General features: G+C 41.0%; 1 protein-coding gene across 1 annotated transcript in view; it reads right to left on the minus strand.

Moving 5' to 3' along the window:
- Positions 1 to 23,581, minus strand: part of RORB (RAR related orphan receptor B) — a 195,643-nt gene that overhangs the window by 42,365 nt on the left and 129,697 nt on the right. Inside the window, exon 2 of the mRNA XM_066602002.1 lies at positions 10,772 to 10,857. Within this exon, the coding sequence (XP_066458099.1) occupies positions 10,772 to 10,857 (86 nt within the window). The remainder of the gene's footprint in view (positions 1 to 10,771; positions 10,858 to 23,581) is intronic.

The raw sequence follows: 23,581 nt of genomic DNA on the forward strand, positions 1-23,581 counted from the left end.
CCACCTGAGGAGAAAGAGGTCAGGAGTTTCATATAAAAAGAGATATATAACTATTTAATACTAGCTCACTTTTATAAATCGGGAGGGGCAATTATATAATGAATGAGTAAAATGCACTAAAGTGGTCATTTCAAATCTCTTCTTCATTTATTAACATGATTTCCAGTTGGATGCAGTTTTGGATACCAATGTCAGGAAGGGCAATACATGGGAACGTTTTTACTTCTTTTGATCCAACTCCTAGTTCTGGACTTAAAAACTTCATCAAAAATCTACAGCAAAATGGCAAGCGAGAAAGTAGTGAAAAATTGAAATTGTGAACAATTGTGCTAATTAAGACATTCTCAGAACATTCACACTACTTTGGTTTGGTTAAAAAATTGTTACATCATTTACTTAACCCAACCAAATGATAACAATACATTTTAGGCAATAAATATTCCAAAAAAGATCAATTTATAGATTATGAATAAGTATACTTATTCATAACTGATACCCATTCACACAGGAAGATTCTCACTAGATACATTCATATGCTATAATAAATCTATATACATGTAGCATAAAGGGTTATTCTCATCCACACAGTGATACATGCAGTGCTTTTTCTTCTGGTATTTTCAGCCAGATTTGCGACGGAACCTCTGGCAGATATGAAACCACCATTATACTGCTTTCAGTGTACCCAATGAACCTGTATAAACATGTATTCAACATGCTCCCCCTAGTGGCTGCCTCATCCAGTAGAAATCTGTGCACCCAGCAAATCACTGCATATATGGAAATGATTAGTGGATCAGAACAATGCTGAGAACACAACCCTATAAACAATGTTGTTCATGATATAGAATTATGATGTAGCATTCGTGATTTTGACTCTCTAATATAAAGTTTCCATCGCCTTTGCAGGATAGCCTAAGTTTTAAAGTGAGTGGTGATAAAGGAAACTGCAATCATTCAGATCAATAATGTTCTCAGCAGCAGGATAATCATCGCTGGTAGCAATAACATCATCGCACTACTACTACCTTTGCAGGGGCTTCACGGAATATAATGCAGAAGTGTAGTATGGGTGAGAAACAGCAGGAGCCATAGACTGATAGTTATAGTTTTAATGTACTTCGAAACAAACTTTAAACAACCAACTTGTTTCTGCTTTAAGGTCTGTTCTGCCTACTGTAGCTAGGCATATACTCAGAATGGTAGCCTCATTAACCATGACCTAGTACAGTAAAAAAAAACCTAAGTACAATCTTGTGGCTCACCCAATAAAACAGTAGAAAAACTCGGATATATCACAGCAGCTTCCCAGAAAGTGTATCCAACCTATTATCCATCTTTCATCCAGAGGAGAGCATTTACATGCCATTATTGTATATTCTATGTCCACTTGGTGATATGTGAAATCCTCTCGTTTATAACAGTTGTAACGGTTTTACATCTCCTCCAGCTTTTTCGTGTTTGCTTCTAAAGCCATTTTACAGATTGCTTCTTAATACGCCATCAGTTTAAGTGGTACTACTTGTTTTCCCTCTCTTCCAATTACATGGCTTTGCTTGTTAGCTTTAATACTTTATGTTGCCGTCATTAAAAGGAGTTTACTTCTGAAAAGTGTGTCATTGACTTTTATTGTGATGCTAGCATGGCTCTGCCGGAGCAGCCTACAGCACATAGCTTTGTGAAGGGTAAATAAGGCTATGTTTTGTACTACACTATTATTACATGATTTAGGCAATTAGGTAGTGATGCAAAAAGAGCAAACAGAGAACACAGAAGAAGGAACTGTTAAAAGAGTTCTCAATCAGCCTATACCAAGAGAACACAAAACTGTCCTAGATTTGCTGAAAAGTGACGGAAGACTAATAAACTGGTACACTTATATTGGGAAAAATACAGAAAAAGTAATATTACTAAGGACAAAGGCAAACAAAGTGTCCCTATACCACGAGTGGTGTGCGTCAAGGCCCTGGACTCTATAGGGCATGGAAGAACTAAAGCCCCATTTACGTAGGATGAATGTTGGGCAAATGATGCCCAACACTCGTCCCTGTTTGTACTCACTCCCGTGCTGTTACACAGAAGCAAGTATCTCTTGCTCTCTAACAGAGCGGCCAGCAGGGGGCCGGGACAGCTGGGGGAGATTTCACTCCTCGCTCTCCCCCTCAACTCTCCATTCACCTAACACAACGGCTGTTCAGTACTGAACGGCTGCTGTTTATACTGAACGATCATTGCTCAGGATCATCGCTCATCGTTTATGCAGCCTAAGCAATGAACATTCAGTACTGAACGGCCACTGTGTTAAGTGAATGGAGAGGGCCAGGGTAGAGCAAGGAGTGAAATCTCCAGCCTCCGCGCTGCGAGCCAGCGATACTTACTCCTGTGCAACAGCACGGGAGCGAGTACATGCGGGGACGAGTGTCGGGCATCATTTATCCGAGAGTCATCCCATGTGAATGAGGCTTTAGATCTTCAGAACTTGGCAAAGCTTTCTTTGTCTTTTACTCTACATGGGCTGTATGGCTAGAATAGGTGTCAGACAGCCACTTCTACTAGTCCCCTCCTCTACTAAAATAGCATATGTTGAACATACGAAGGAAGACTTAAGGTGGTTTTAGAAGGGATGACACTCAGTACCCGGCTGCTGTCCCAATGGCTATCACTCCTGTGTTTTCACATAGGAGCAATAGTCGGTCAGTAAATGTAGTGGGAGCATGTCAAAGATCTCTTCCAGCCATCTGCCTCCATTCACTGCAAACAGGCAGTCTCTCATATATGAACGACTGCCTGTCTATCTTGAGCAAGAAGAGTTGCAATGGAATGACCAGCCATTAATCAATAACTTCTTGCTCAGTACCCTGTTGGGTGCCATGTTTACACAGGAAGACGGACACTCATAAATGCTTGTTTGAGCGATTATTCGGGAGAGTATCGGACCTTGAAAAGTACTCTTAAAAAGGCTTATGTAACAAGTCTTATTAGTTTAGCCACCTATTACCATTGGCCCAGGTGATATCAATACAATGCAGATGTAAAGAGTATATATTTTCAATGCATTATTTGTCAATTAGTAGTATTTTGACCTGGGAACAGACACTTTTCTGTACTTTCTTGCCAGCAATCCAACTGAAGAAAACTACTACTCTGCTTCTCCCCAGCCAAAAATTGGCAGCTTACCGGGAATAATAGATTGTATACAAAATATACAAAAAATGTTGATAATATAGAATTTAGTGTCCTTATGAAATACACGTCACTTTTATGTTAAATTCAACAAAATTGTCACACTTTTATTACACCAGACTAGTCATCTATTTCTCTTGTCAGTCTAACTTTTGTTAAGTTTTAGTGTAATTCATGTACTTATCTGCACTTTAATCTCACCAAAGAGAAATTTTTCTAAAATGTAGCTGCACTGTTATCATATAACCATCTGCCTTTAATCTTACAAGATCTTTAATCTTAGAAAATCAAGTTTTATGTTATAATTTAATACCAAAATATAACCATTTTTCTAAACAGGATGCACGGGCATTTTACTTAATGGGAAAAACACATGCATTTTGAGACTTCTCCTTTTTGACATAACTTCTGGCAGTTGCAGATATAGTGCTAATTTTGAAGAGAGGAAGGGATTTATTAAAAGGACCAATTGCCGATGGGTTGGCATGGCAGCCCAAGGCCTACTGAAGGCTCCCAAGGCTGCCATGCATAGATCAAAACTTGCCTGTGGCAGGGCTTCATGGGCAACATTTAAAAATGCTATATATTGCAATATTGTATTATCGCAGTATATTTTAAGAGCGATCAAATAATTGCATGTTCGAATCCTCTGTGGGACTCTGTAAAGAATATTTAATAAAGTATTTTAACAGTTAAAAAAATGTAAAAAAAAAAATTTAGTTTTTTATCTAAACAAATAAAAAAAACCTACATATTTGGTATCCCGAGTCAGAGCTATTAAAATATCATAATATGTATCGCTCATAATAAAAAGTGAATAAAAAGATGTATGTTTCCCAATATGGTACTAATTAAAACTACAGCTCACCCCACAAAAACTGAGACCCAATTGGCAAAAAAATAAAAAGGTTACGGGTCTCAGGATATGATGATGGAAAGCTATTTTTGTTTTTTAAAAAAATTTTATTTAATTTTTAAAAGTAGGCAAACATAAACAACTATATAAATTTTCTATTTATGTATTCATGCTGACACGAAAAACAAAACTCATACATCATTTTAACTGCACTGTAAATGCTGTAACCCCCCTCCCCCCCCACACACAAACACACAAAAAATGGCACATTTGCTTTTTTAAAACTTCTCCCCACTTAAACATTTTTCAAAGTTTTTCTGTACTTTGTATGATACATTAAATGGTACCATTAAAAATACATCTCGTCCCACAAATAAAGCCCTCATACGGTTATGTCAATGGAAAAATACCTATTTTGTTAGATTGTAACATCCCCTGCTTTCTGCCAGATTTTTCTAATGTCTTGGACCACTGTATGGAGCATTATTACTGAACTGCGGCCTCTGAGGGGTGATTATTACTTATTGGGGGTCTGTATGGGGCATTATTACTGAGTGGGGCCTATTTGGGTTATTATTACAGAGTGAGAACATAAAGGGAGCATTATTATACAGTGTGCGCACTTGTACGATGTGTGGGACATGGAAAGTAGCACTTACTATGTGGGGCCTACAAAGAGCACAAAAGAGGGATACTATTACTATGTGGGTCAGCTCAAATGGCATCACAACTATTTGGGGAATTATGGATGTGGAGATTATATAAAAGTTTGGAAAATGCAGCTTGATTCCCTTAAAAATTGAGGAGTCAAAGATGTCTGAAATTCTGCAGAGACAGGTTGTGACCGAGAGAAGCCATCATAACGGTCTGGGCCATATGAAAAAAAAAGAAAACAAACAACTCAAGTCAGAGGGGATGTCACCTGTGATCACTGGATATAATGGTACTGTAATCATTTATATGGTCTACAAAGTGCCTGTGCAGATCTAGTATATACTGCTATATGGTCATTGCAATACTAGTAATACTGTAATACTGGTCTAGTATAGTTTTTTTTCAGCAACACTGTGGTGCTATTATGTTATGATTGGGGGATATTATTTGACCCGCATATAGTGTTCTTATTGGTAGCATTGATCTTTGTAGTGGTCTTAATTCAGTGACAATATGTTGGTATTAATCTCTATGGGATGGTGATAAGTGATCGCGGTGTGACGGGATTGTTTGTCCCCTATATACTGTTATTATTGGTAATGTTGTACTTGGTATGGGTTTTGTTAAGTGACAGTATGAAGACAATTCTACAAGCCCTGATGATTACAGTGATGCTGTGTGTGTGGTTTATTTTTTTTCACTACTACAATAACAATTAATTTTTTTCCAACAGTGTACATTTTTTTAAATTTACTTTATTAACATTTATTACATTATTAATTTAGTTGGTATACTCAGTATAACAAAGAATTATTCCATGTGCGTTTAATACTGCGAAGACATTTATTAGGTTATGCTCAAGGCTCATCCTAATAGTCATACAGCTGTTGGATGCCTGAAGGTCTTTCCTAGACCCCTGGCTGCCATGGATACCCATTGGCACCCTGCAATTGCATCAGTGGGATGCCGATGGGGACAGAGGGACCTCCTTCCCTCTGTCTAATCACCCAGATACAAACAGGGATAAATGACAGGGATCAGAGCCTTCCCGTTCCCCGCTATTACAGCGACACGTGACATGTCTGCCTGTCATAGAAGGTAAAGAAAAGTCAGTCTATGCTATTTATTTTCATCATGGAGGCTTACCGATTTAGAAATAGGCGGCACCTTAATGCATACCTCCAGTTCTCACATGTTATATGCCTTACAGTAAATTTGCTGCAGAGATCTATGCATAACACAAAAGCTTCGCGGCTACAGCAGGCGAGTGTATTTGCCCCAATTGGCTTCAGTTTGAACCTCCCTACAATATTGGACCCCTTTGTAATTTTTTTTTCTGGGGCCACTTTGATTTGGCAATCCACCCCTGCCTGTGACACCGGGCGCTCCGGAGGATATTGTTCAATAGCTCCCCGCTAAGAGAGTAGCCCATGGATTATAGTGTATGCTGCATATTACGCTACAAATGTTGCAGTTTACCAAAGAACTAGAGATGAGCGAGCATACTCGCTAAGGGCAAATACTCGAGCGAGTAGTGTCTTTTGCGAGTACCTGCCTGCTCGTCTTAAAAGATTCGGGTGTCGGCGGGGGGGAACAGTGGGGGAGAGCGGGGAGGAACGGGGGGAGATCTCTCTCCCCCCCCTCCCCCTGCTCACTCCCGCAACTCACCGCTCACCCCCGCCGGCACCCGAATCTTTTGAGACGAGCAGGCAGGTACTCGCAAAAGGCACTACTCACTCGAGTATTTGCCCTTAGTGAGTACGCTCGCTCATCTCTACAAAGAACAGATACAGTAAAGTAGTTTAAAAAAAATCCATCTCTATTTTCTAATTCATTTTCATTTAATAAATTATTCAATTCTTACACATGAAATAAGAAGCTACAACTCTTGCACAGCTCCGCAGTGCTGCTCGTTACCTTCAAGAGCAATCTAATCTCAGGTTCGGCTTAATTTTGCTGTGATTTTTACAGGATCTACATAACAAGCATACAAAGTTTACATAATCTGATAGGTGGAGCAGCTGGACTGACCTACTTCTCGTTAACCTTCTTTTGTTGACTGTGGTTAGACGTAAAGACGTTGCTGATACCGAGCTCATTAACACAAACAACATTAACGGAATGAAATGTTAATCTAGAATCATAGCTAAAAAAAATTATAGATATTTCATATAGCCATTATTATGTCTATTGGCAATAATAACAACAAGTCATGGTTGTACTGGCTGGGTCATAGACCCCCAGCAACAGTGTGATTCTATAATTCTATCCACAAGTCTCCAACTAGCAACAGAGACTAATTTATAATTAAGCCAATAAAGAGCAAAAACATGACACTATAAATTATCTCATAAATGAGTGCAAAAGTAGTATATATGTTAGGCTATGCCATACACCAATGATTCCTGAAGGGGTATATACAGAACTCATGGACCCCCATAGCAAAACTTAGAATTGGGCCCCTAGCAAAAACGTGTATTAGAGAAAGTACATCTATGGGCCTAGATACAGTGGCTTAATAGATACCAGTTCTACACATTGATATTGTTTACACTGCAGGTACCTCCAGTGACCAAAGGTGACATCTTCTCTGATTGGTGAAGTCCATTTTTGTTTTTCTTCTTTATCTGGCTTAAACCACAATAAATATTTCTTTTGGCCATGACTTGTCTCTGCACACTATCCCCATGCTGCTGTTATCCCCAGTACCTCTCTTAGTACCTCCTATGCGGTCCCACAAGTAATAGTTAACCCTGCTGTGCCCCAATAGTACTAGTTTCCTCTCTGTGGCCCCAAAAAACTAATAATGTCCCTTCTGTGGCACATGAAACTTATAGCACCCCTCTGTGGGCCCTGAAAAATATAGTGCCCCTCTATAACCCATGAAACTTATAGTGCCCATCTGTGCTTCTGAAACTTATGATCCTGGACTGCTTTGTGTCTCTCCTCACCTCCCCTTATTTCCAGCCAGTAGCACAACTCTCCATGCAACTCTCAGTACTCCTTCCTCTTACTCCACCTGTACTATAGTGAAAGAAGGAAAGATAGGAAGGAGGTAGCCTTTGCACTGATCAACGCAGCACCCAAATTAGCAGTACTATTAGTTGTGCTCCTGGCTAGACTTTCATGGAGGGCACCACGAGTCAGAGGTGGAAGAGAGGCGGGGTGTTCGCTGCAGACCTCCCTATTTCACATGGTCTACCTACATTGGTGACATGCCACTGCATTGCTGGACACTATGAGCAAAAAGGAACAATTTATATTTCTCTGTACACTATCCCAGAATTTATGTGGGCATATACAAAACGTGCAACATATGTAAAATCATCTTATCTAAATCTGTCAATGTACTCTAAGTACAAACTGTGTTTATTATCTATCACCTAATGCCTATTGGTACTCTTTGTCTATGCATTGCTACTCCTATGTACATACCGTATTGACTATGAAATGGAAAAACACCATTCACTTTTATGGCCTGTGACCACCTTTGCCCCGCAAAGGAATTGTCAGTGGTGGCTGAGAAATGGAAAACTAAAAGGTAAGAGCAATCGGGGCATATCAATTACTCTTTATGATAAAATCAATGGGACTTTAAACTCTTACAGTTACGATGTTGGTGTCTGGGCATTAATGTGCAGTGCCATAAATGTTATGTTCACACCATCAGGGTACTGCAGCACTGTCGCTGATGCTGTTGACAGTTTTCATGACAGCATAGGACTTGCCCCAAAAGTCTGATATTTTTGTACTCTCATTTGATCTGTATTGCAGTGTATTATATAAGCCATTAAGTGAACACATGGCCAAGTCCCCTAGTGAGATTAATGCTGTGAAAACAAAACCCAGAGAACAATGGCATAACAGTTTTTTTCTATCCCATGAAAAAATAAATAACAAAAGTTATACAATACGTTTTTCGTATATCCCAAAATAATGCCATTAAAAAATATAACTCACAACATGATAAAAAAACAGCCCTTATATGGCTGAATCGAGTTAAAAAATAACAGTTATTTCTTAAGGTTGTGGAGGGGAAAAAAATAAAAAATTGCTGCGCACTAATGGCTCTAACGGGCCACTTTATTGAGCACATGGGCTTAGTAATAAAGAATGCAGAGGATGCAGTTGCACCCGGGGCCCAGGAGCCTTGGGGGGCCCATAAGGCCTCTCTTCTCCATATAAGAAGCCCAGTACTATGAATAAAGCATTATAGTTTGGGGCCCAGTTATAGGTTTTGCATTGGGGCCCAGGAGCTTCAAGTTACGCCTTTGATTTAGGAGGCAGTTGTCTGCTGGCCATATACCTTACCTAAAGGTGTAAATTGGAAGAACATCTGCCCACAAACAAAGATCGAGAATGTTGAATTTCAGTTTGCCCAATATTTTGCTTTCCCCAAAAATGTATGCTGCAACGGGTTCTGGCAGCCAATCACTGAACATTCATGCTCAGCTGATCTGACTAGGCATGCTTATATTGATTAAAATATCTTTTGTATATGGCTAGACAAAGTATGGCAGGATAATGCTTGGTCGCACACAGCAAGGGTGTCACAGGAATGCCTACAAAACATTGTTCCACTTCCGTGGCCTGCCCGATTGCCAAATTTATCACCAAGAGAACGTGCATGAGACCATCTGGGATGCCAACTTTGACAGCCTACATGTTTGTACAATCCAGAAGCTCAGTTACAGCAAATGTAGATGGATATGCCGCAGGATACCATATGGAACCTGTATGCCTCCATGTCCATCCCTATCACATCTTGCATCCAAGCTACAGGTGACCCAACAGGGTACTAGAGCCTCCATGTCCATCTGTATCACATCTTGTATTCAAGCTAGAGGTGGCCCAACAGGGTACTAAAGCCTTCATGTCCGCCCATATCACATCTTGTATCCAAGCAAGAGGCGGTACAACAGGGTACTAGAGCCTCCATACCTGCCCATATCACATCTAGTATCCAAGCTAGAGGCGGTACAAAAGGGTACTAGAGCCTCCATGCCCACCTGTATCACATCATGTATCCAAGCTAGAGGCGATACAACAGGGTACTAGAGCCTCCATGCCTGCCCATATCACATCTTGTATCCAAGCTAGAAGTGGCCCAACAAGGTACTAGAGCCTCCATGCCTGCCCATATCACATCTTGTATCCAAGCTGGAGGTGGTACAACAGGGTACTAGAGCCTCCATGCCCACCCGTATCACATCTTGTATCCAAGCTAGAGGCAGTACAACAGGGTACTAGAGCCTTCCATTCCTGACCGTATCACATCTTGTATCTAAGCTAGAGGCAGTACAACAGGGTACTACAGCCTCCATGCCCACCTGTATCACATCATGTATCCAAGCTAGAGGCGGCCCAATAGGGCACTAGAGCCTCCATGCCTGCCCATATCACATCTTGTATCCAAGCTAGAGGCGGTACAACAGGGTACTAGAGCCTCCATGCCCGCCTGTATCACAACTTGTATTCAAGCTAGAGGTGGTACAACAGGGTACTAGAGCCTCCATGCCCGCCCGTATCACAACTTGTATTCAAGCTAGAGGCGGTACAACAGGGTACTAGAGCCTCCATGCCCGCCTGTATCACAACTTGTATTCAAGCTAGAGGTGGTACAACAGGGTACTAGAGCCTCCATGCCCGCCCGTATCACAACTTGTATTCAAGCTAGAGGCGGTACAACAGGGTACTTTTTGCAATAAAGTATCCTTTTGCTCTGATATCACTTGCTTATCAACATTAAAATCACACAGAGAAAGTGTCATTTGATTCTGACAACGTCTGGGTGCTTGACTCTTTTTGAGTGTATATTACACACACACATCTGTGGTTTTACATAGAACTGCATACAAATCCACTTAGCTATCTTTTATTTATATATATATATATATATATATATATATATATATATATGTGTGTATATATGTAAAATTAATAAGTTAATTAATTTGATAATTTGATTTGCATGCAGACATATACATATATATATTATACGGGGGTCATGGTCATATCTGATTTCATGTATGAGGACTATATACGGCATTCTTCATTCACATGTTGTCTTTCTCTTACCTTGCAACCTTCACAAGTGATGACACCATAGTGGATTCCTGAAGATTTATCTCCACAAATTTTGCATGGTATCACTTCAATTTGTGCTGAAAAATAGAGAAGAGACAGCTCAGCTGACAGGGCACATTTTTATTTAGCCTTTCTATCCTTGGTCAATGACTAAAGCATCAGATTTAAATGATTAAAAAAGAAGCAAAATGTAGCATTCCGAATACATAAGTAGAAAAACAGATCTTAGATTTAAGCTTCTCCTCAAATACATAATTTAATAGCAATATCCAATATTTGCATGCTCTAAGACCCAGCACAAACAGTTCTCTAATCCCTCCGCAGTTAGAATAAACATTTTAATACAACTTGGTTTGTCGTTTTTATGTTAATACGCTGCTTTTTGCGCTGGTGTTTATATCATTAAATGCCTTACATTATCATTTACTTCTTTGTTGTAATAACAGTAATCGAAATAAGTAAAAGGGTTTAAACAAAGAGTGTTACACCTAACACAATCCATGCCCAATTCAACTCCAGGGTACTTATCCAGCTTGTTGTTTATAATCAAGAGGGATTATATGAATATGAGGAACGTAATGAAGTATTATACAATCCGGCTTCACAACAGCTTACTATATTTTGTTCCTGAATTGTACTTGTACAAGGATACTTGAACATAGCGATTGTGTTCTTGCCTGAGAGCCATTTATCCTTTGTGTCAAAGCAGGACAATTGGAGGGATGTGTAACTGAAAACTCCTGTTATTAATTGTATACACAAGGTGAAAAGAAACTATTGCTTTCCTCGAAACATCTTAAATTACTGTAACTAACACTCTCTGTACCAAGTTTCCTTTGCAGTGTTAATGAGTGTCACAGTCTCTAACATTTCCTTCACAATGCATGTCTAATCGTGTAGGATTGCAAGATTTTTCACTTTTTCTAAACCACATTGTCATCAGTTCACTTAAGACTGTCCTTACACCCAACCAAAGCATCGTCTCCAATGTGTTTCACAGTTGTCCACAATTAGAAGAATTGTTTGGGTTGCACAATTTCTAGGTGGAGTTATCAAAGCTTTGCTGCAGTCAAGTCCGATTTTTTTTAAAATTCTTTCCTTCAAGAAGGGTTTATGCCTAAATACTATGGGGGTGGGGGGGGTGGGGGAGGATTTATCATAAGAACCTCGTGTGGTGCAGAGTGCTAAGGCAGGAGAAATGCAGCCCTAAGCTCTCGCTCATGACCTGAAGGTTGCAAGTTCTATCCTCACATGGTTTAGCTAGCCGACTCAATTTTCCATCCTTCCAAGGTCGGTAAAATGAGTAACCCAACCTAATGATGGTGGTGGGGTAATAAATAAATTACTTAAAAACTTACACTGCGGAATAAGTTGGCGCTATACAAATAACAAGATAAGGCATCGTTCACAAGAGCCTTGTTTTGCACGTGCGTGTGTGCACAAAGCACGCCTGATTGAAGCCGCGTGCCTATTGCCATCAATGGGGCCGCCGCTGCTGCCGGAGGCCCCTGCAGTGATTTTTGGGGATGGGCTTAAAATATAAAAATTATAAAAAATTGTATTCAATGAATGACCGAGCGCTGCCTGTGATTGGCTGAGTGCTCAGCCAATCAGACGCAGCCCTTTCAGCAGGCGGGGATTTTAAATCACCGCCTGCTGAAAGAACTTCATTACAGTGCTGGAGAGCAAGCAGCTAGACTTGCCTGAGCCCCAGTAACAGCGGAATGATGAGAATATCTATTTCTTTATTTTTCACTACAGCTAGAAATGATTTTCAGGGAAGGACTTATATTTAAAGCTCTTCCCTGAAAATCACTGCAGGGGGTTGCCGGCAGCCCATTGCTTTCAATGGGGCAGACAGCAGCAGCGGCGGCCCCATTAAAAGCACTGGCAAACCATTGCGGTCCTCTGCCACAGCTGTGGCAGGCGTTCCTTTACTCCCCACGGGGAGTCCCCTTTTCACTGAACACTGTTACAGTGCAGTCACAGTGTTCAGTAATGAGGGGATACCCCATGGAGAATATTTACGCGCAGCATGGACCTATGGTGCACACATGTCCTGTCTTTTGCAGGTGCTTGCGTTTGCATGCCTGTAAAACACGGACATGTGAACACACCATAGGCAACCAATAGTTTTCATAGACGCGCAGTTTTGTGCGCACGAATGTACGTACATAAACACGCTCGTCTGAATGAGGCCTAAGAGGAATTTTTGATGCTACTTTTCTACTACTCCCAATACCTCTCTGGCAATGTTCATAAATTGGTTGCAACTTTAAGGGTGCCTTCATTCAGTATGTAAATGCCTGGAAATTCCTGCCATGGATTTTGATGTGAAAATTCTAAAGTATTTGTAGTACAAGCGATGAGGCCGAGATGTAAAAAGTCTAGACCACATGGAGTGGAACATTTCCAGACAGAATCCACAGCACAATTATGTCTCGGATTCTAAATCTAAAATGCCTGTTTATGCTGCAGATTCTGACTGTGGATTTCAACTGTTGAAAAACAAGGTTTGAAAGCAGTGGCAAATCTGCGTCAAAATCTAGATGGATGATTTAGATGTGGATTTGCAGCATATTTGGTGGCATATGTGGTTTTCCATTGCAGACAGCCTGCAACTAATGCGCAATGTGTGAAGGCACCCTTAATGCTTCTACAATTTTTACACCACGTAACTAGTGGAGTAGTTTTGCTAAAAAATTCTGAGACTCTTTAAAAAGTCTCAATTGATCAATCTGTCTTAAAACATCACTCCATTCACGCTGCTAGGCATGACTGACTATCATATGCGAAAGCTTCCTAGATCATCACACCAGCAGTGGGGACAGCTCTACAGCAAATGTATGATTGAAGAACACATCTCGAGGCCCATAGTCCTTGAAGACGACCGTTACTGGCCCTTGAACAGAACCTGGGGCCATTGCTAAAAAGAAAAAGGTGCCACCTGCATCTGGATGATGGACAATGAACTGTTGAATTTGCTTATGTTTGTTGGGAGATGAAATGATCCTCTCTACTGTTGGTCAGTCTGGGACTTGTGGAGTTTGTTCGCCATGTGTGTGTGCCCTTACGTAACCACCGCTCCCAACAACTTCTAACAGCTTGGCCAGAATGGCCCAGATGGCAGGCAATTTGTTGACATGACCATCCTGCAGTCCTCATTACAATGATGTGCTTCCTCTACAAGTCTGTTAACTGGGCAAAATGTCTTCATATGCATCGTGGAGGCATGTCGAGCAGTCAATGATCTCTCAACAACATACACACTACACAAAGGTAGCTTCTGAGAGCCTTTTTAAAGAGCAATAGGGGAAGCACTTTTATGGTGGGACCCAGAGTCTAACAATACCACAGCTGTAATCATTTACATATTTGTCTTAGACCTAATGGCTGAGTCTTGCAACAATACGATATTTCCATTTTGGTGCTTTATTTTTTTTCTGTCACTGAGTATAGTTTGTTTGTATTTAATTACTTCTAAAGATAAACAAAACTTTTTTTTTAATTTGCTTTCTGTTGCCATATTCTGAGCCCCATAACTTGTTTATTTTTCAATTAATGGGACTGTATGAGGGACTGTTTTGGGGGGGCAAACCATAGCTTCTGTTATTGCCATTAGGGGGTACATGTCATTTTTGATCACTTTTTATCCAATACTTTTTGAGAGGTGGTATGACCCAGAAAATGCAATTCTGGCATTGTGTTCATTGTCAGGATCAAAAAAATGTTAACTTTTAATAGTTCATACTTTTAAGGATAGAGCAAAGCAAACTATGTTATTTTTTTCATTCTGAGAATGTTTTTAAATATATAATAATACATATAAGTTATTTTTTAACATTTAAAAAAACCTATTTTTCCATCTTTTAGCCTCCACGTGGGACTTGAACCTGTGATTGTATGATCGCTGGTACAATATACTGCAATGCTTTATACTGCTGTTTACTGTACTATTAACTCAAGCTTATTAAAGGGTATCTGTAAGCACATTTGAGCCCCATAAACTATATTACCGGTATGGGTTTTCATGGTGAAGGAATAGGTCTGTGGAGCGGTGTCTCATACTCACCAGGTCCCCTGTTCCAGCACTGTGCCCCTGAGAAATCAGCATGTGTGCACAGTATAGAGATCAATGAAAGAGCATGTGCACTCAGCTTTCTAAAAAAAGTCATAGTGTTTACAAGTGCTGATTTTTGGGGGGCACAGTGCTAGAAAGGGGGATCTAGTGAATATGAGACACAGCTCCTGGAACCCCCTTTTTCTCCCCTTTGAGCACTACAATATAATTAATGGGTCTCAAACATGCGAACAGGTTCTCTTTAAGCCTTGCTACATGCTGGGCTTAATTGGCTTGATTTCATGGCAAGCCTTGGATATTCAATAGAGTCTAGGCTGCCATGGCAACTTTTGGCACCCCATTATTGCATCGTGCAGATGAGGGGCAATAGGGCAACAGAGGGGGATGGGGCGATGTAGGGAGAAGGGGGTCTTACCCTCTGTTTACCAGTTTATATGCTGCAGTTACACGGTTACAATGAGAGCTACCTCTGATCCCTGTCGGTGAATGTCAGTTGTTTAACAAAACTGTCACCAGCCAGGTATGGAATGGCATGTCTCCTAGGCCCACTCCATACACCCCCCTGCCACTGGAGGGCATTCATTACTAAATACCACATGTCCAGTTCCCAAGATTACAGAGAATCAGCTGATTTAACTAGAAGATGCTAATTTCCCCCGCACCGCTTGCTACATGTAGTATTTCATGGTGGCCATTCAGATGAATAATTGTCTGTGTAATACATAAATGGTCAAAGTTTGTGGACTCTTCACTGAGACACATCACGTCTTGTTAGAGGCTCTAGCTCATACAGTGGGGTCCTGATTGGTAGATCACATCTTCCCATTCCGAATGTATCAAGCTTCTCTTTCCCAAGAGAAATAAAAAGGACCCCCACTATGAGCCAGATCTGACCTATCGATTCCCCTGTGATAACAAGTTACTACAACTTCTCTAAGAGCAACACATCAGTAATCCTATTAGAGCCCCTGACATGTGCCCCAAGCAAATACTGAGGAAGAGGCTCTTTTAGCCTCGAAACATGTAAACATGCTGGTTTTAAAATAAACAGAGAAGCTAAGCAATAATTCTATTGTTGTGCTCGTATATATTCCAGGCTGTGCCTTATATCCAGTTTTTAAAACCCTCTTTAGTACATCCTGTGATAATAGCTGTCAGCTTCTACTCCTAAAGGGTTGTCTTCATAAGATAGCCCCTTTTACTTCTGCTGGTACAATTGTTTTGTTTTTCTAATGAACTGCTACAATGTGTTTGTCACAAAAAGAAAGAAACAAACAAACAGAACATTGAATTAGATTGTGAAGATCCAGCAAAAAAACTATTGGCAGCATCAATATAGCAGTGAATGTTATATATACAGGAGCTGTGGCCGTATATAGAAGCTTAGTGCTGTCTGTTCCTGATAGAACCATATTATTCTGCTTCATCAAGCTTATCCTGTTCTCACTATAGAAATGACATGGCTGACTTAAACAAGCATGTATGAGATGGAGTTGTGGGAGTTAGTTGTCGTCCAAACAGCTGTTTCACGTCTATGTTCAGTTTTGGTCATCTAGAGAGTTAGAACTGTATCCAGGCTTAAGGGCATATATATATATATTTTTTTTTTTATTTTTTTTTTAGGGGGGGGGGGGGGTTACATGCCAAGATACTTTGTGTCCCATCCTTCTATAAATGCCACAATTCTAAAGTAAATGAACATTTTTTTTTTTCCCCTATTTTGCCCATCAAAGAAAAGTAGTAATTCTTTCTGACCATACTTAGTCTCTATCTCTAGGCAGGAAAGAACAAGCCCACATGTACTGCCAGGAGGGAAATGGTCGGATTGTACAGGAGCCTCCATTGCATGTTAATCTTTCATGCCAAAAGCAGAATAAAGAGCAATCCACCACTCAAGGGAAACAGGTAGCAGAGGGAAGAACACATCACGCCTGACTAAGCATAATCCTCACAATGCTTCCTGAAGGAAATTTAGAACATTTTTTGTCAATATGACTGCAGCACAGTGAACTTCATAATGTAAGGCAAGAGAATCTTTTCCTGTTAAGCCATTATAACATATATTGATGGCTTAGTTAATTATCTGGTGATCAAGCAACTATCCCAGCTGCATAATTAAGTCATAAGCAAATATAGTAGAAAATTGCAGCAATTACCATTTACACTGACGAATATATATATAAATATATTTTTTTTAACCTTACATCTTCCTATTAAGATTTAAGGTGGAATGCAAAATGAAACTTGTTTCAATGTTCGATAGAAACGACTTGTTCAGAGTTTTCTGTATCAAGCTGTAGGTCTGTTCTGCTGATACTGCACACTTTCCCTAAAGAGATTAGGATTCTAATCCCAAATATTATACTGCACAGCCTATCTTATATTTGAGCTCATCAGATCCAGCATTCTGCATGTAATCTCCAGCAGCATTACCTAGTGTTTATATAAGCTGCTGCTGCTGTTTGAGCAATGATGACTGAGCTCTTTCAATACACCTGGACAAAAAGAAGCGAGACGTGCTTCCACCGATATGTGAGTGACGTATCTGCAGCAACGTGCGCTCCAACGTGACTTTCTAGCATTGTGACAATGGAAGGCTTTTCTGGGATCAAGAAATAGCTGTCATTTGATTCAGTACTTTAACTTTCGCATTTACATTTGGTCGCCAAGCTGAGTTCTTGGGAACCGCAGTGGCTGTTTACACAGGGATGCGGATGGAGTACAGTCGTTGACCGTCTTGCATACATAATCTTTGCTTACGCGGTCCATTAACTGTGAAGATTTTTGTAACTTTTAAGGCCTCATTCACACGGCGTGTTTTTACGTAGATTCCAAAGACATGTCAATTATAGAGGCGATTTATATGCGGAAACCATGACGGGTGGCCAGAAATGGATTTGCCCTATTGAATGTGTCTAAGGGCTCTTTCAAACGGGCGTATGCATTTTGGTGCTCACCTCAGTGCTACAATCGAGACTTTTTTGCGCACATAGCATCGTCTTTTACTGTACTTGATGAGCTTGCAGGGCATGGCTTTTTGCAAAAGGGACACAACCACACCCCGATTTAAATGGCTATTAAATGGCTATTTAGCCTAATAGGTTCCAGAGGTGATCTTTTTTTCATTGGATTGCACAGCATATTGCACATCCCGTTGCATATTGTGTGCGTATTTGCACATCCCCCATAGACTTCTATGGGGACCACAGAGCATGCTGTGTCTTTTTCCGTGCACATGGAAATGCATGCACAAGAAAATGCAATATAATGCATAGGGTGAAACGAAATCTGCATGTAACACATTCAGATTATGCTTCATACTCACCATGAATTTTGCAGCAAAATCTGCTGGTGGGTTTGTGATGGAGAAAACCTTCACATAAACAGGTTGTTTTACAGGTTCTCTTCGGCGAAAATATGATTTTCCATCCCTGCCCCCCACCCCCCTCTGGATGTCTCCTATGTATATTGCAGTCACTTCCATGAGATGCAGCCTCCTATCTGATGCTTATCAGGCAAAATATTGATTCTGAGATTTTTCCTTGCTCACTTTTTGTATGCTCTGCTAACACTCCCATGATGCATCAGCACAACACCACATGCGTAGCTACAGCCTATGCCATCTCTGCAATACTGCCCTTAACATCTGTATTCTATATTCAACTGAATAAGTTACAGACCATAAGTATACAGTCAGGAGGATGAGCTGTGATCTCCTCTATTATAACTGTGTGACAGGAGCTGTATGATCATCATCCGTAACTGTGATAGGAGTGTCTGTGTCCCCCTCTGGAGAGCTTGTGTGGTAGGTTCCATCACAGGGATTAGGCTGACTGGAAAACTGATTAATTTGAGAGAGTTTAAATCCAAGAAAACCTCATGAGATCGTATGACCCACCCGAGGAAAAGGATTTCAGGAGTTTCAGATAGGCAGGCATAGCAAACCAAGATAATACTAGCCAATTTATATACACTGGGAGGCTAACTACATAACAAAAGGAAAAACAATTACTGGAGTGGCCTTTTAAGAAGCTTTATATGTTTTAAAAACAATAGATCTTATATTAAAGGGGTTGTAGCAAAATGACAGGTTATCCTCTATTCACTGGAAATAGGATAACTTGCTGATCAGTGGGGGTCTCACTACTGAGACCCCCCACCAATCCTGAGAATGGGGTAACATGTCCCTTGTCCTCACTGTGGACTTGCTGCACCCACTGAAGTAAGGAGGAGAGTGAATGGAGCATTAGTCGCGCAAGAACGCTGATGCTCCATTCACTTTCAATGGGACTGTGGAGATAGCCAAGCGGCAGGTATTTCCGTCAGCCCCATTGAAATGAACGGAGCACGGAATGCGCATGCTAGGCTAGTGCTTTATTCATTCTGGCATCACTGTGGGGGGAGGAGTGAGCGAGAAGCGACCCCACAGTGATAAGCAGATGGAGACATGGGACCCTCATTCTCAAGATTGGTGGGAGTCTCAGCAGTGAGTCTTCCACCGATCAGCAAGTTATTCTCTATCTTGTGATACAACCACCTTAAATGTTTTTTCTCCTACTGATCTGCTTCAGCAATGTCCGACTGACATCTGTGGCCCAACTTCCTGTGATGCAACACCCACTGTTATCTTTGTAGCGGGCACATGACATAAAGTCATATATTTATTTATGCCACCATGGTAACCTCAGAGCAAGCGAGACATTCCCATAACTACAGCAAATAACAGATCATGAAAAGGAGGGGAGATTTAAATAGAGATATATTCATCATCAATCTAATGTACGGTACTATGTTTTAAGTACAGAAGCCACTTAACAATGTCAGACGAAGTTTGCCACAAACTTACGGGTGGTGAAACCTTGTTCTTATACATCCACCGCGGCGGAAGAATCAAATATAGTTCAAACAGCTTTCACTGAGTTGATTTTTTAAAACTTGAATTTTAATAATATAACTCAATAAAATCCTTTCTGGGCTTCACAAGTTTACCTAAATATACCCAAATCAAGCTAAGTTTGATTTGCGTTACTAACGAGTCACGTAATCACAAGCTGCTTTCTCCGGATTTTGTGGGATTTCAAAGTTCCTTTCCTTAAATCCAAGACTAAATAGTTAAGAAATCCCAATGTTCTGACATTTAGGCCTTCTTCACACGGGCAACAAAGTCGCGCAAATTTGTTGCGTTGCTACAATGCTACATATCGCATGTATGTGAAGCCCATGCTTTCCTATGGGTTCCTTCACATATGCGATGTTTTGTAGCATGCAACAACCCAACACAAAAACCTTGCAGGTCCGGCGATATGCACTCGACTCGTGAGATTTTGTAGTCCATGTTTCCCTATTGAGCCTTCCTCTCTGTTGCATAACATCACACGAAAACACGATTTTCATGCGATGCGATGCAACTTTGACAGTAGGAAATCCTACTGTGAAAGCCCTAAAATAAGCCCTAGCTGCAGAAAAAAATTTAAAAAACACATACATCACCTTAGAACTGCTCTACGCCACAGCAGCTTCTCCCTGGGTCCCGTCACTGTCTCTCTTCTTCATCTTCTGGCCGGGGATAGAAAAATCCCCGCCTCCTAGAAGTGCTGGCTGTGATTGCCTGGCGCTTAGCCAATCACAGCCAGTGCTTGATGAATGGCTGTGATTGAACCACAGGGGCTACGTTCCGCCCTGTTGTACCCCTCCCATAGTAAACAATGGCGAGGGGCGGAGAGGAGGAGGGAGCTCAATGCATTAGTTCCCAGTCCATCCTGCCTCCTACTCTAGCAGAGAGGGGCAGCATATATCGGTCGGGTGTGAAAACCTGACCAATATATGATCGTCTGAATAAGTCCCTTAACAGATGAATGTGTTTGCACATATTTTTGCATACATAAAAATCACGCTAGTAAAACGTGACAATTAGAACCCATTGATTTCCATGTGTTCATTCTTTCAACCGTGTTTCTTGCATATAATTCCTGCTCACAAGAAAGGATAGGACCTGTCTTATCTTTCTGCATATTATACAGAAAGCTGCCATAGAAGTCTGTGGCAGGTTAAAAAAAGCAAGGGGAAGGGTGAGACCGGTAGACAACACAGGGAAAAGAAGACAGCTGGCCCTTATTAGGTTTTAACTAGCCGTTCTATTCCACGGAAAGGTAGTATGACGCACGCATGTGAACTGGACTTGCGAGCACAAAAATTGCAGTACTGTATACAAACGAGTGTAACTGCCTGATTATTGCCCTCTCCAAATCTTGTTCATGTACAAATACGCTTCATTGTGGCAAGTGTATTTGTGCATATGTCAATCTGTTTCAGCCCTTATGGGGAAAGATTCAGTATAACTTGTGTTTTATTCATTTATATCTGTGCACATTCTGAGCTGAACAGTCCAATGGGCGGAGCTATCAGTGATTGACACCTACCCCTGAATGTACACTCATACACATATAGCTGCCAATCACGGATAGGACCGCCCATTGGACTGTTCAGCTCAGAATGTGCAAATATATAAATAATTAAAATACAGGTTATTCTGAATCTTTCCTCATAACACTACCATATTTTTAGACTATAAAACCTATTTTTTAGCAGGAAAAAATCTTGCTAAAAAGTCCTAGCATCTTATAGTCCAAAGACAGGAGTGTCTAGCAGTGCAAGACCCCCCTGACCGCCACCATAATAATTGTCAGAATGCAAATAAAGCATTCAGCGGTTGCCCAGTTCTCTCTATTGTGATGGGATATTGACCTGTTATATAGGCTGACCTGCCACCAATCAGGTCCTCCTAATCTGGGAAGAATAAGACCATGATGTGGAAGGCCAAGGATAAAGATGGTCCTGAGTCTTCCACAAAGATGTATATGTGTACTGCATGAGTACAGCAGAGTTGTGTGTTGATATGTACTGTGTGTATATATGTGGACTCTCCATGTATGTGTTCATCCATGTGTCAGAGCTCTGGGGGTCTGCATACAGCACAGCTGTGTATGTGTGTTAATATAAATATGTACAGTGTGTGTACTACTGATGTGTGTGCATATTGCCATAAAGATTGCCAAGAGGGTTGTTACCAAGATGGCATCTCCTGTTCATATATTCTATTAGGACATATGAACATTATGGAAACCAGCATATAACATGGCCCAACTTGTAAAACTTTTGAACGAAATTTAAAAAGTCCTTTGAGATCAATTGAAAACTTTTACCAAATCTCGAATTTCAGATCTTATTTTTTTTTAGGTCAAGCTTTACTGTTGAATAGAAAATATATTGAAAAAAATTACCTAAAATTCTGCAGATCCTCATTACCGTAAGCGTTTTTCTACATAGTCTGATCATCAGGCAAGAACATTTCTAGGAACATTCTTTTGCCCGAACATTGGGCTCTGTGAAGGTACCACCAATCACTTGATAAATGAGTAAATACTCGTTCGTTGGATGATCGCATCTTTCATGCGAGCAACAATGTATCGTTGTCAGTGTAGATCTTCCCGCGTGAATGAGGAATGTACTGCAGACAACATTGAAGCTAAGGCCTTAGTCACACGGGCGTTTTTGCCGCGATTTGCCGCAAATTTGGGTGTGAGTGAGAGCTGCCCCTGATTGGTCCCTGCGCTGAGCCAATCAGAGGCAGCTCTCACTCACACCCATTCATGAATTCATGAATGGGTGTGAGTGAGAGCTGCCTCTGATTGGTGAGGCTGTGACCAATCAGAGGCAGCTCATTCAGCAGGCGGGGATTTTAAATCCCCGGCTGCTGAACACTATAGAGAGCAGTTCAGAGAACTGCCGCCGGCCGCGCTGAACTCCGTCTGCCGGGACTGGGTGAGTATATATATATTTTTTATTTTTACACATTTCTGGATGAATTGCAGGGAAGGGCTTATATATTTAAGCCCTTCCCGACAATTCATCCAGCGCTGTCTGGCAGCCCATTGCTTTCAATGGAGCCGGCTGTATTGCCGGCTCCATTGAATTCAATGGGCAAACATCGTTCTTCTCTGCCACAGCTGTTACAGCTGTGGCAGAGAAGAATGATTTGTCTACTATATGTTCTCAATGGGGTCGGCGCTGTTGCCGCCGGCCCCATTGAGCGCATATAGAGAAGAGAACAGGAATCGCAGATCGCAGATAGGTGCGATCTGTGATTTCTGTTCTATAATTTATCGGACGAGCGCATAAAAAGCGCTCATGTGTCCGATACCATTGCAAAGCAATGGTTTTATAAAACCGCTGGGCGCATGCGCATGCGCAAATCACGCGAAAAAACGCCCGTCTGACTAAGGCCTCACAGAGTATAAATCTGAAGGCCCTGTGTGAAGGCCCAGTAGATGAGTTGAGTGATCACTAGGATTGCCGCTCGTTACACTCCTTATCAGCGCTATATATTATAATGTTAACGGCGCCTAGGTCCCCATCTTCCTGCTACCTGTAATAAATGTCACGAGTTTGTCTCCCTGCTCCACTTCCTTACACTTGAAGCTGCTGATTAGAATTAGAGGTTGACCCAGTCTAGGAGGAAGGTCTCAGCATTGTTTACGCCATTTACAAAAGGGGGAAGCGGTAGAGCAAAGTCGTGTCCGTCATCTTACCATAATGACAGATGTTATTCATTGTAGCAGCTATTAGCTGGTGGGCTAATTACTTCACAAATAATAAGTCAGGACTGAAGTTAACTGTCCACATCCTGACATTTACAACTTTTACATTTGGACAAAAGATCT

The sequence above is a fragment of the Eleutherodactylus coqui genome, chromosome 5 (genome assembly GCF_035609145.1).
Source record: "Eleutherodactylus coqui strain aEleCoq1 chromosome 5, aEleCoq1.hap1, whole genome shotgun sequence".
In the NCBI taxonomy this organism is placed as follows: Eukaryota; Metazoa; Chordata; class Amphibia; order Anura; family Eleutherodactylidae; genus Eleutherodactylus; species Eleutherodactylus coqui.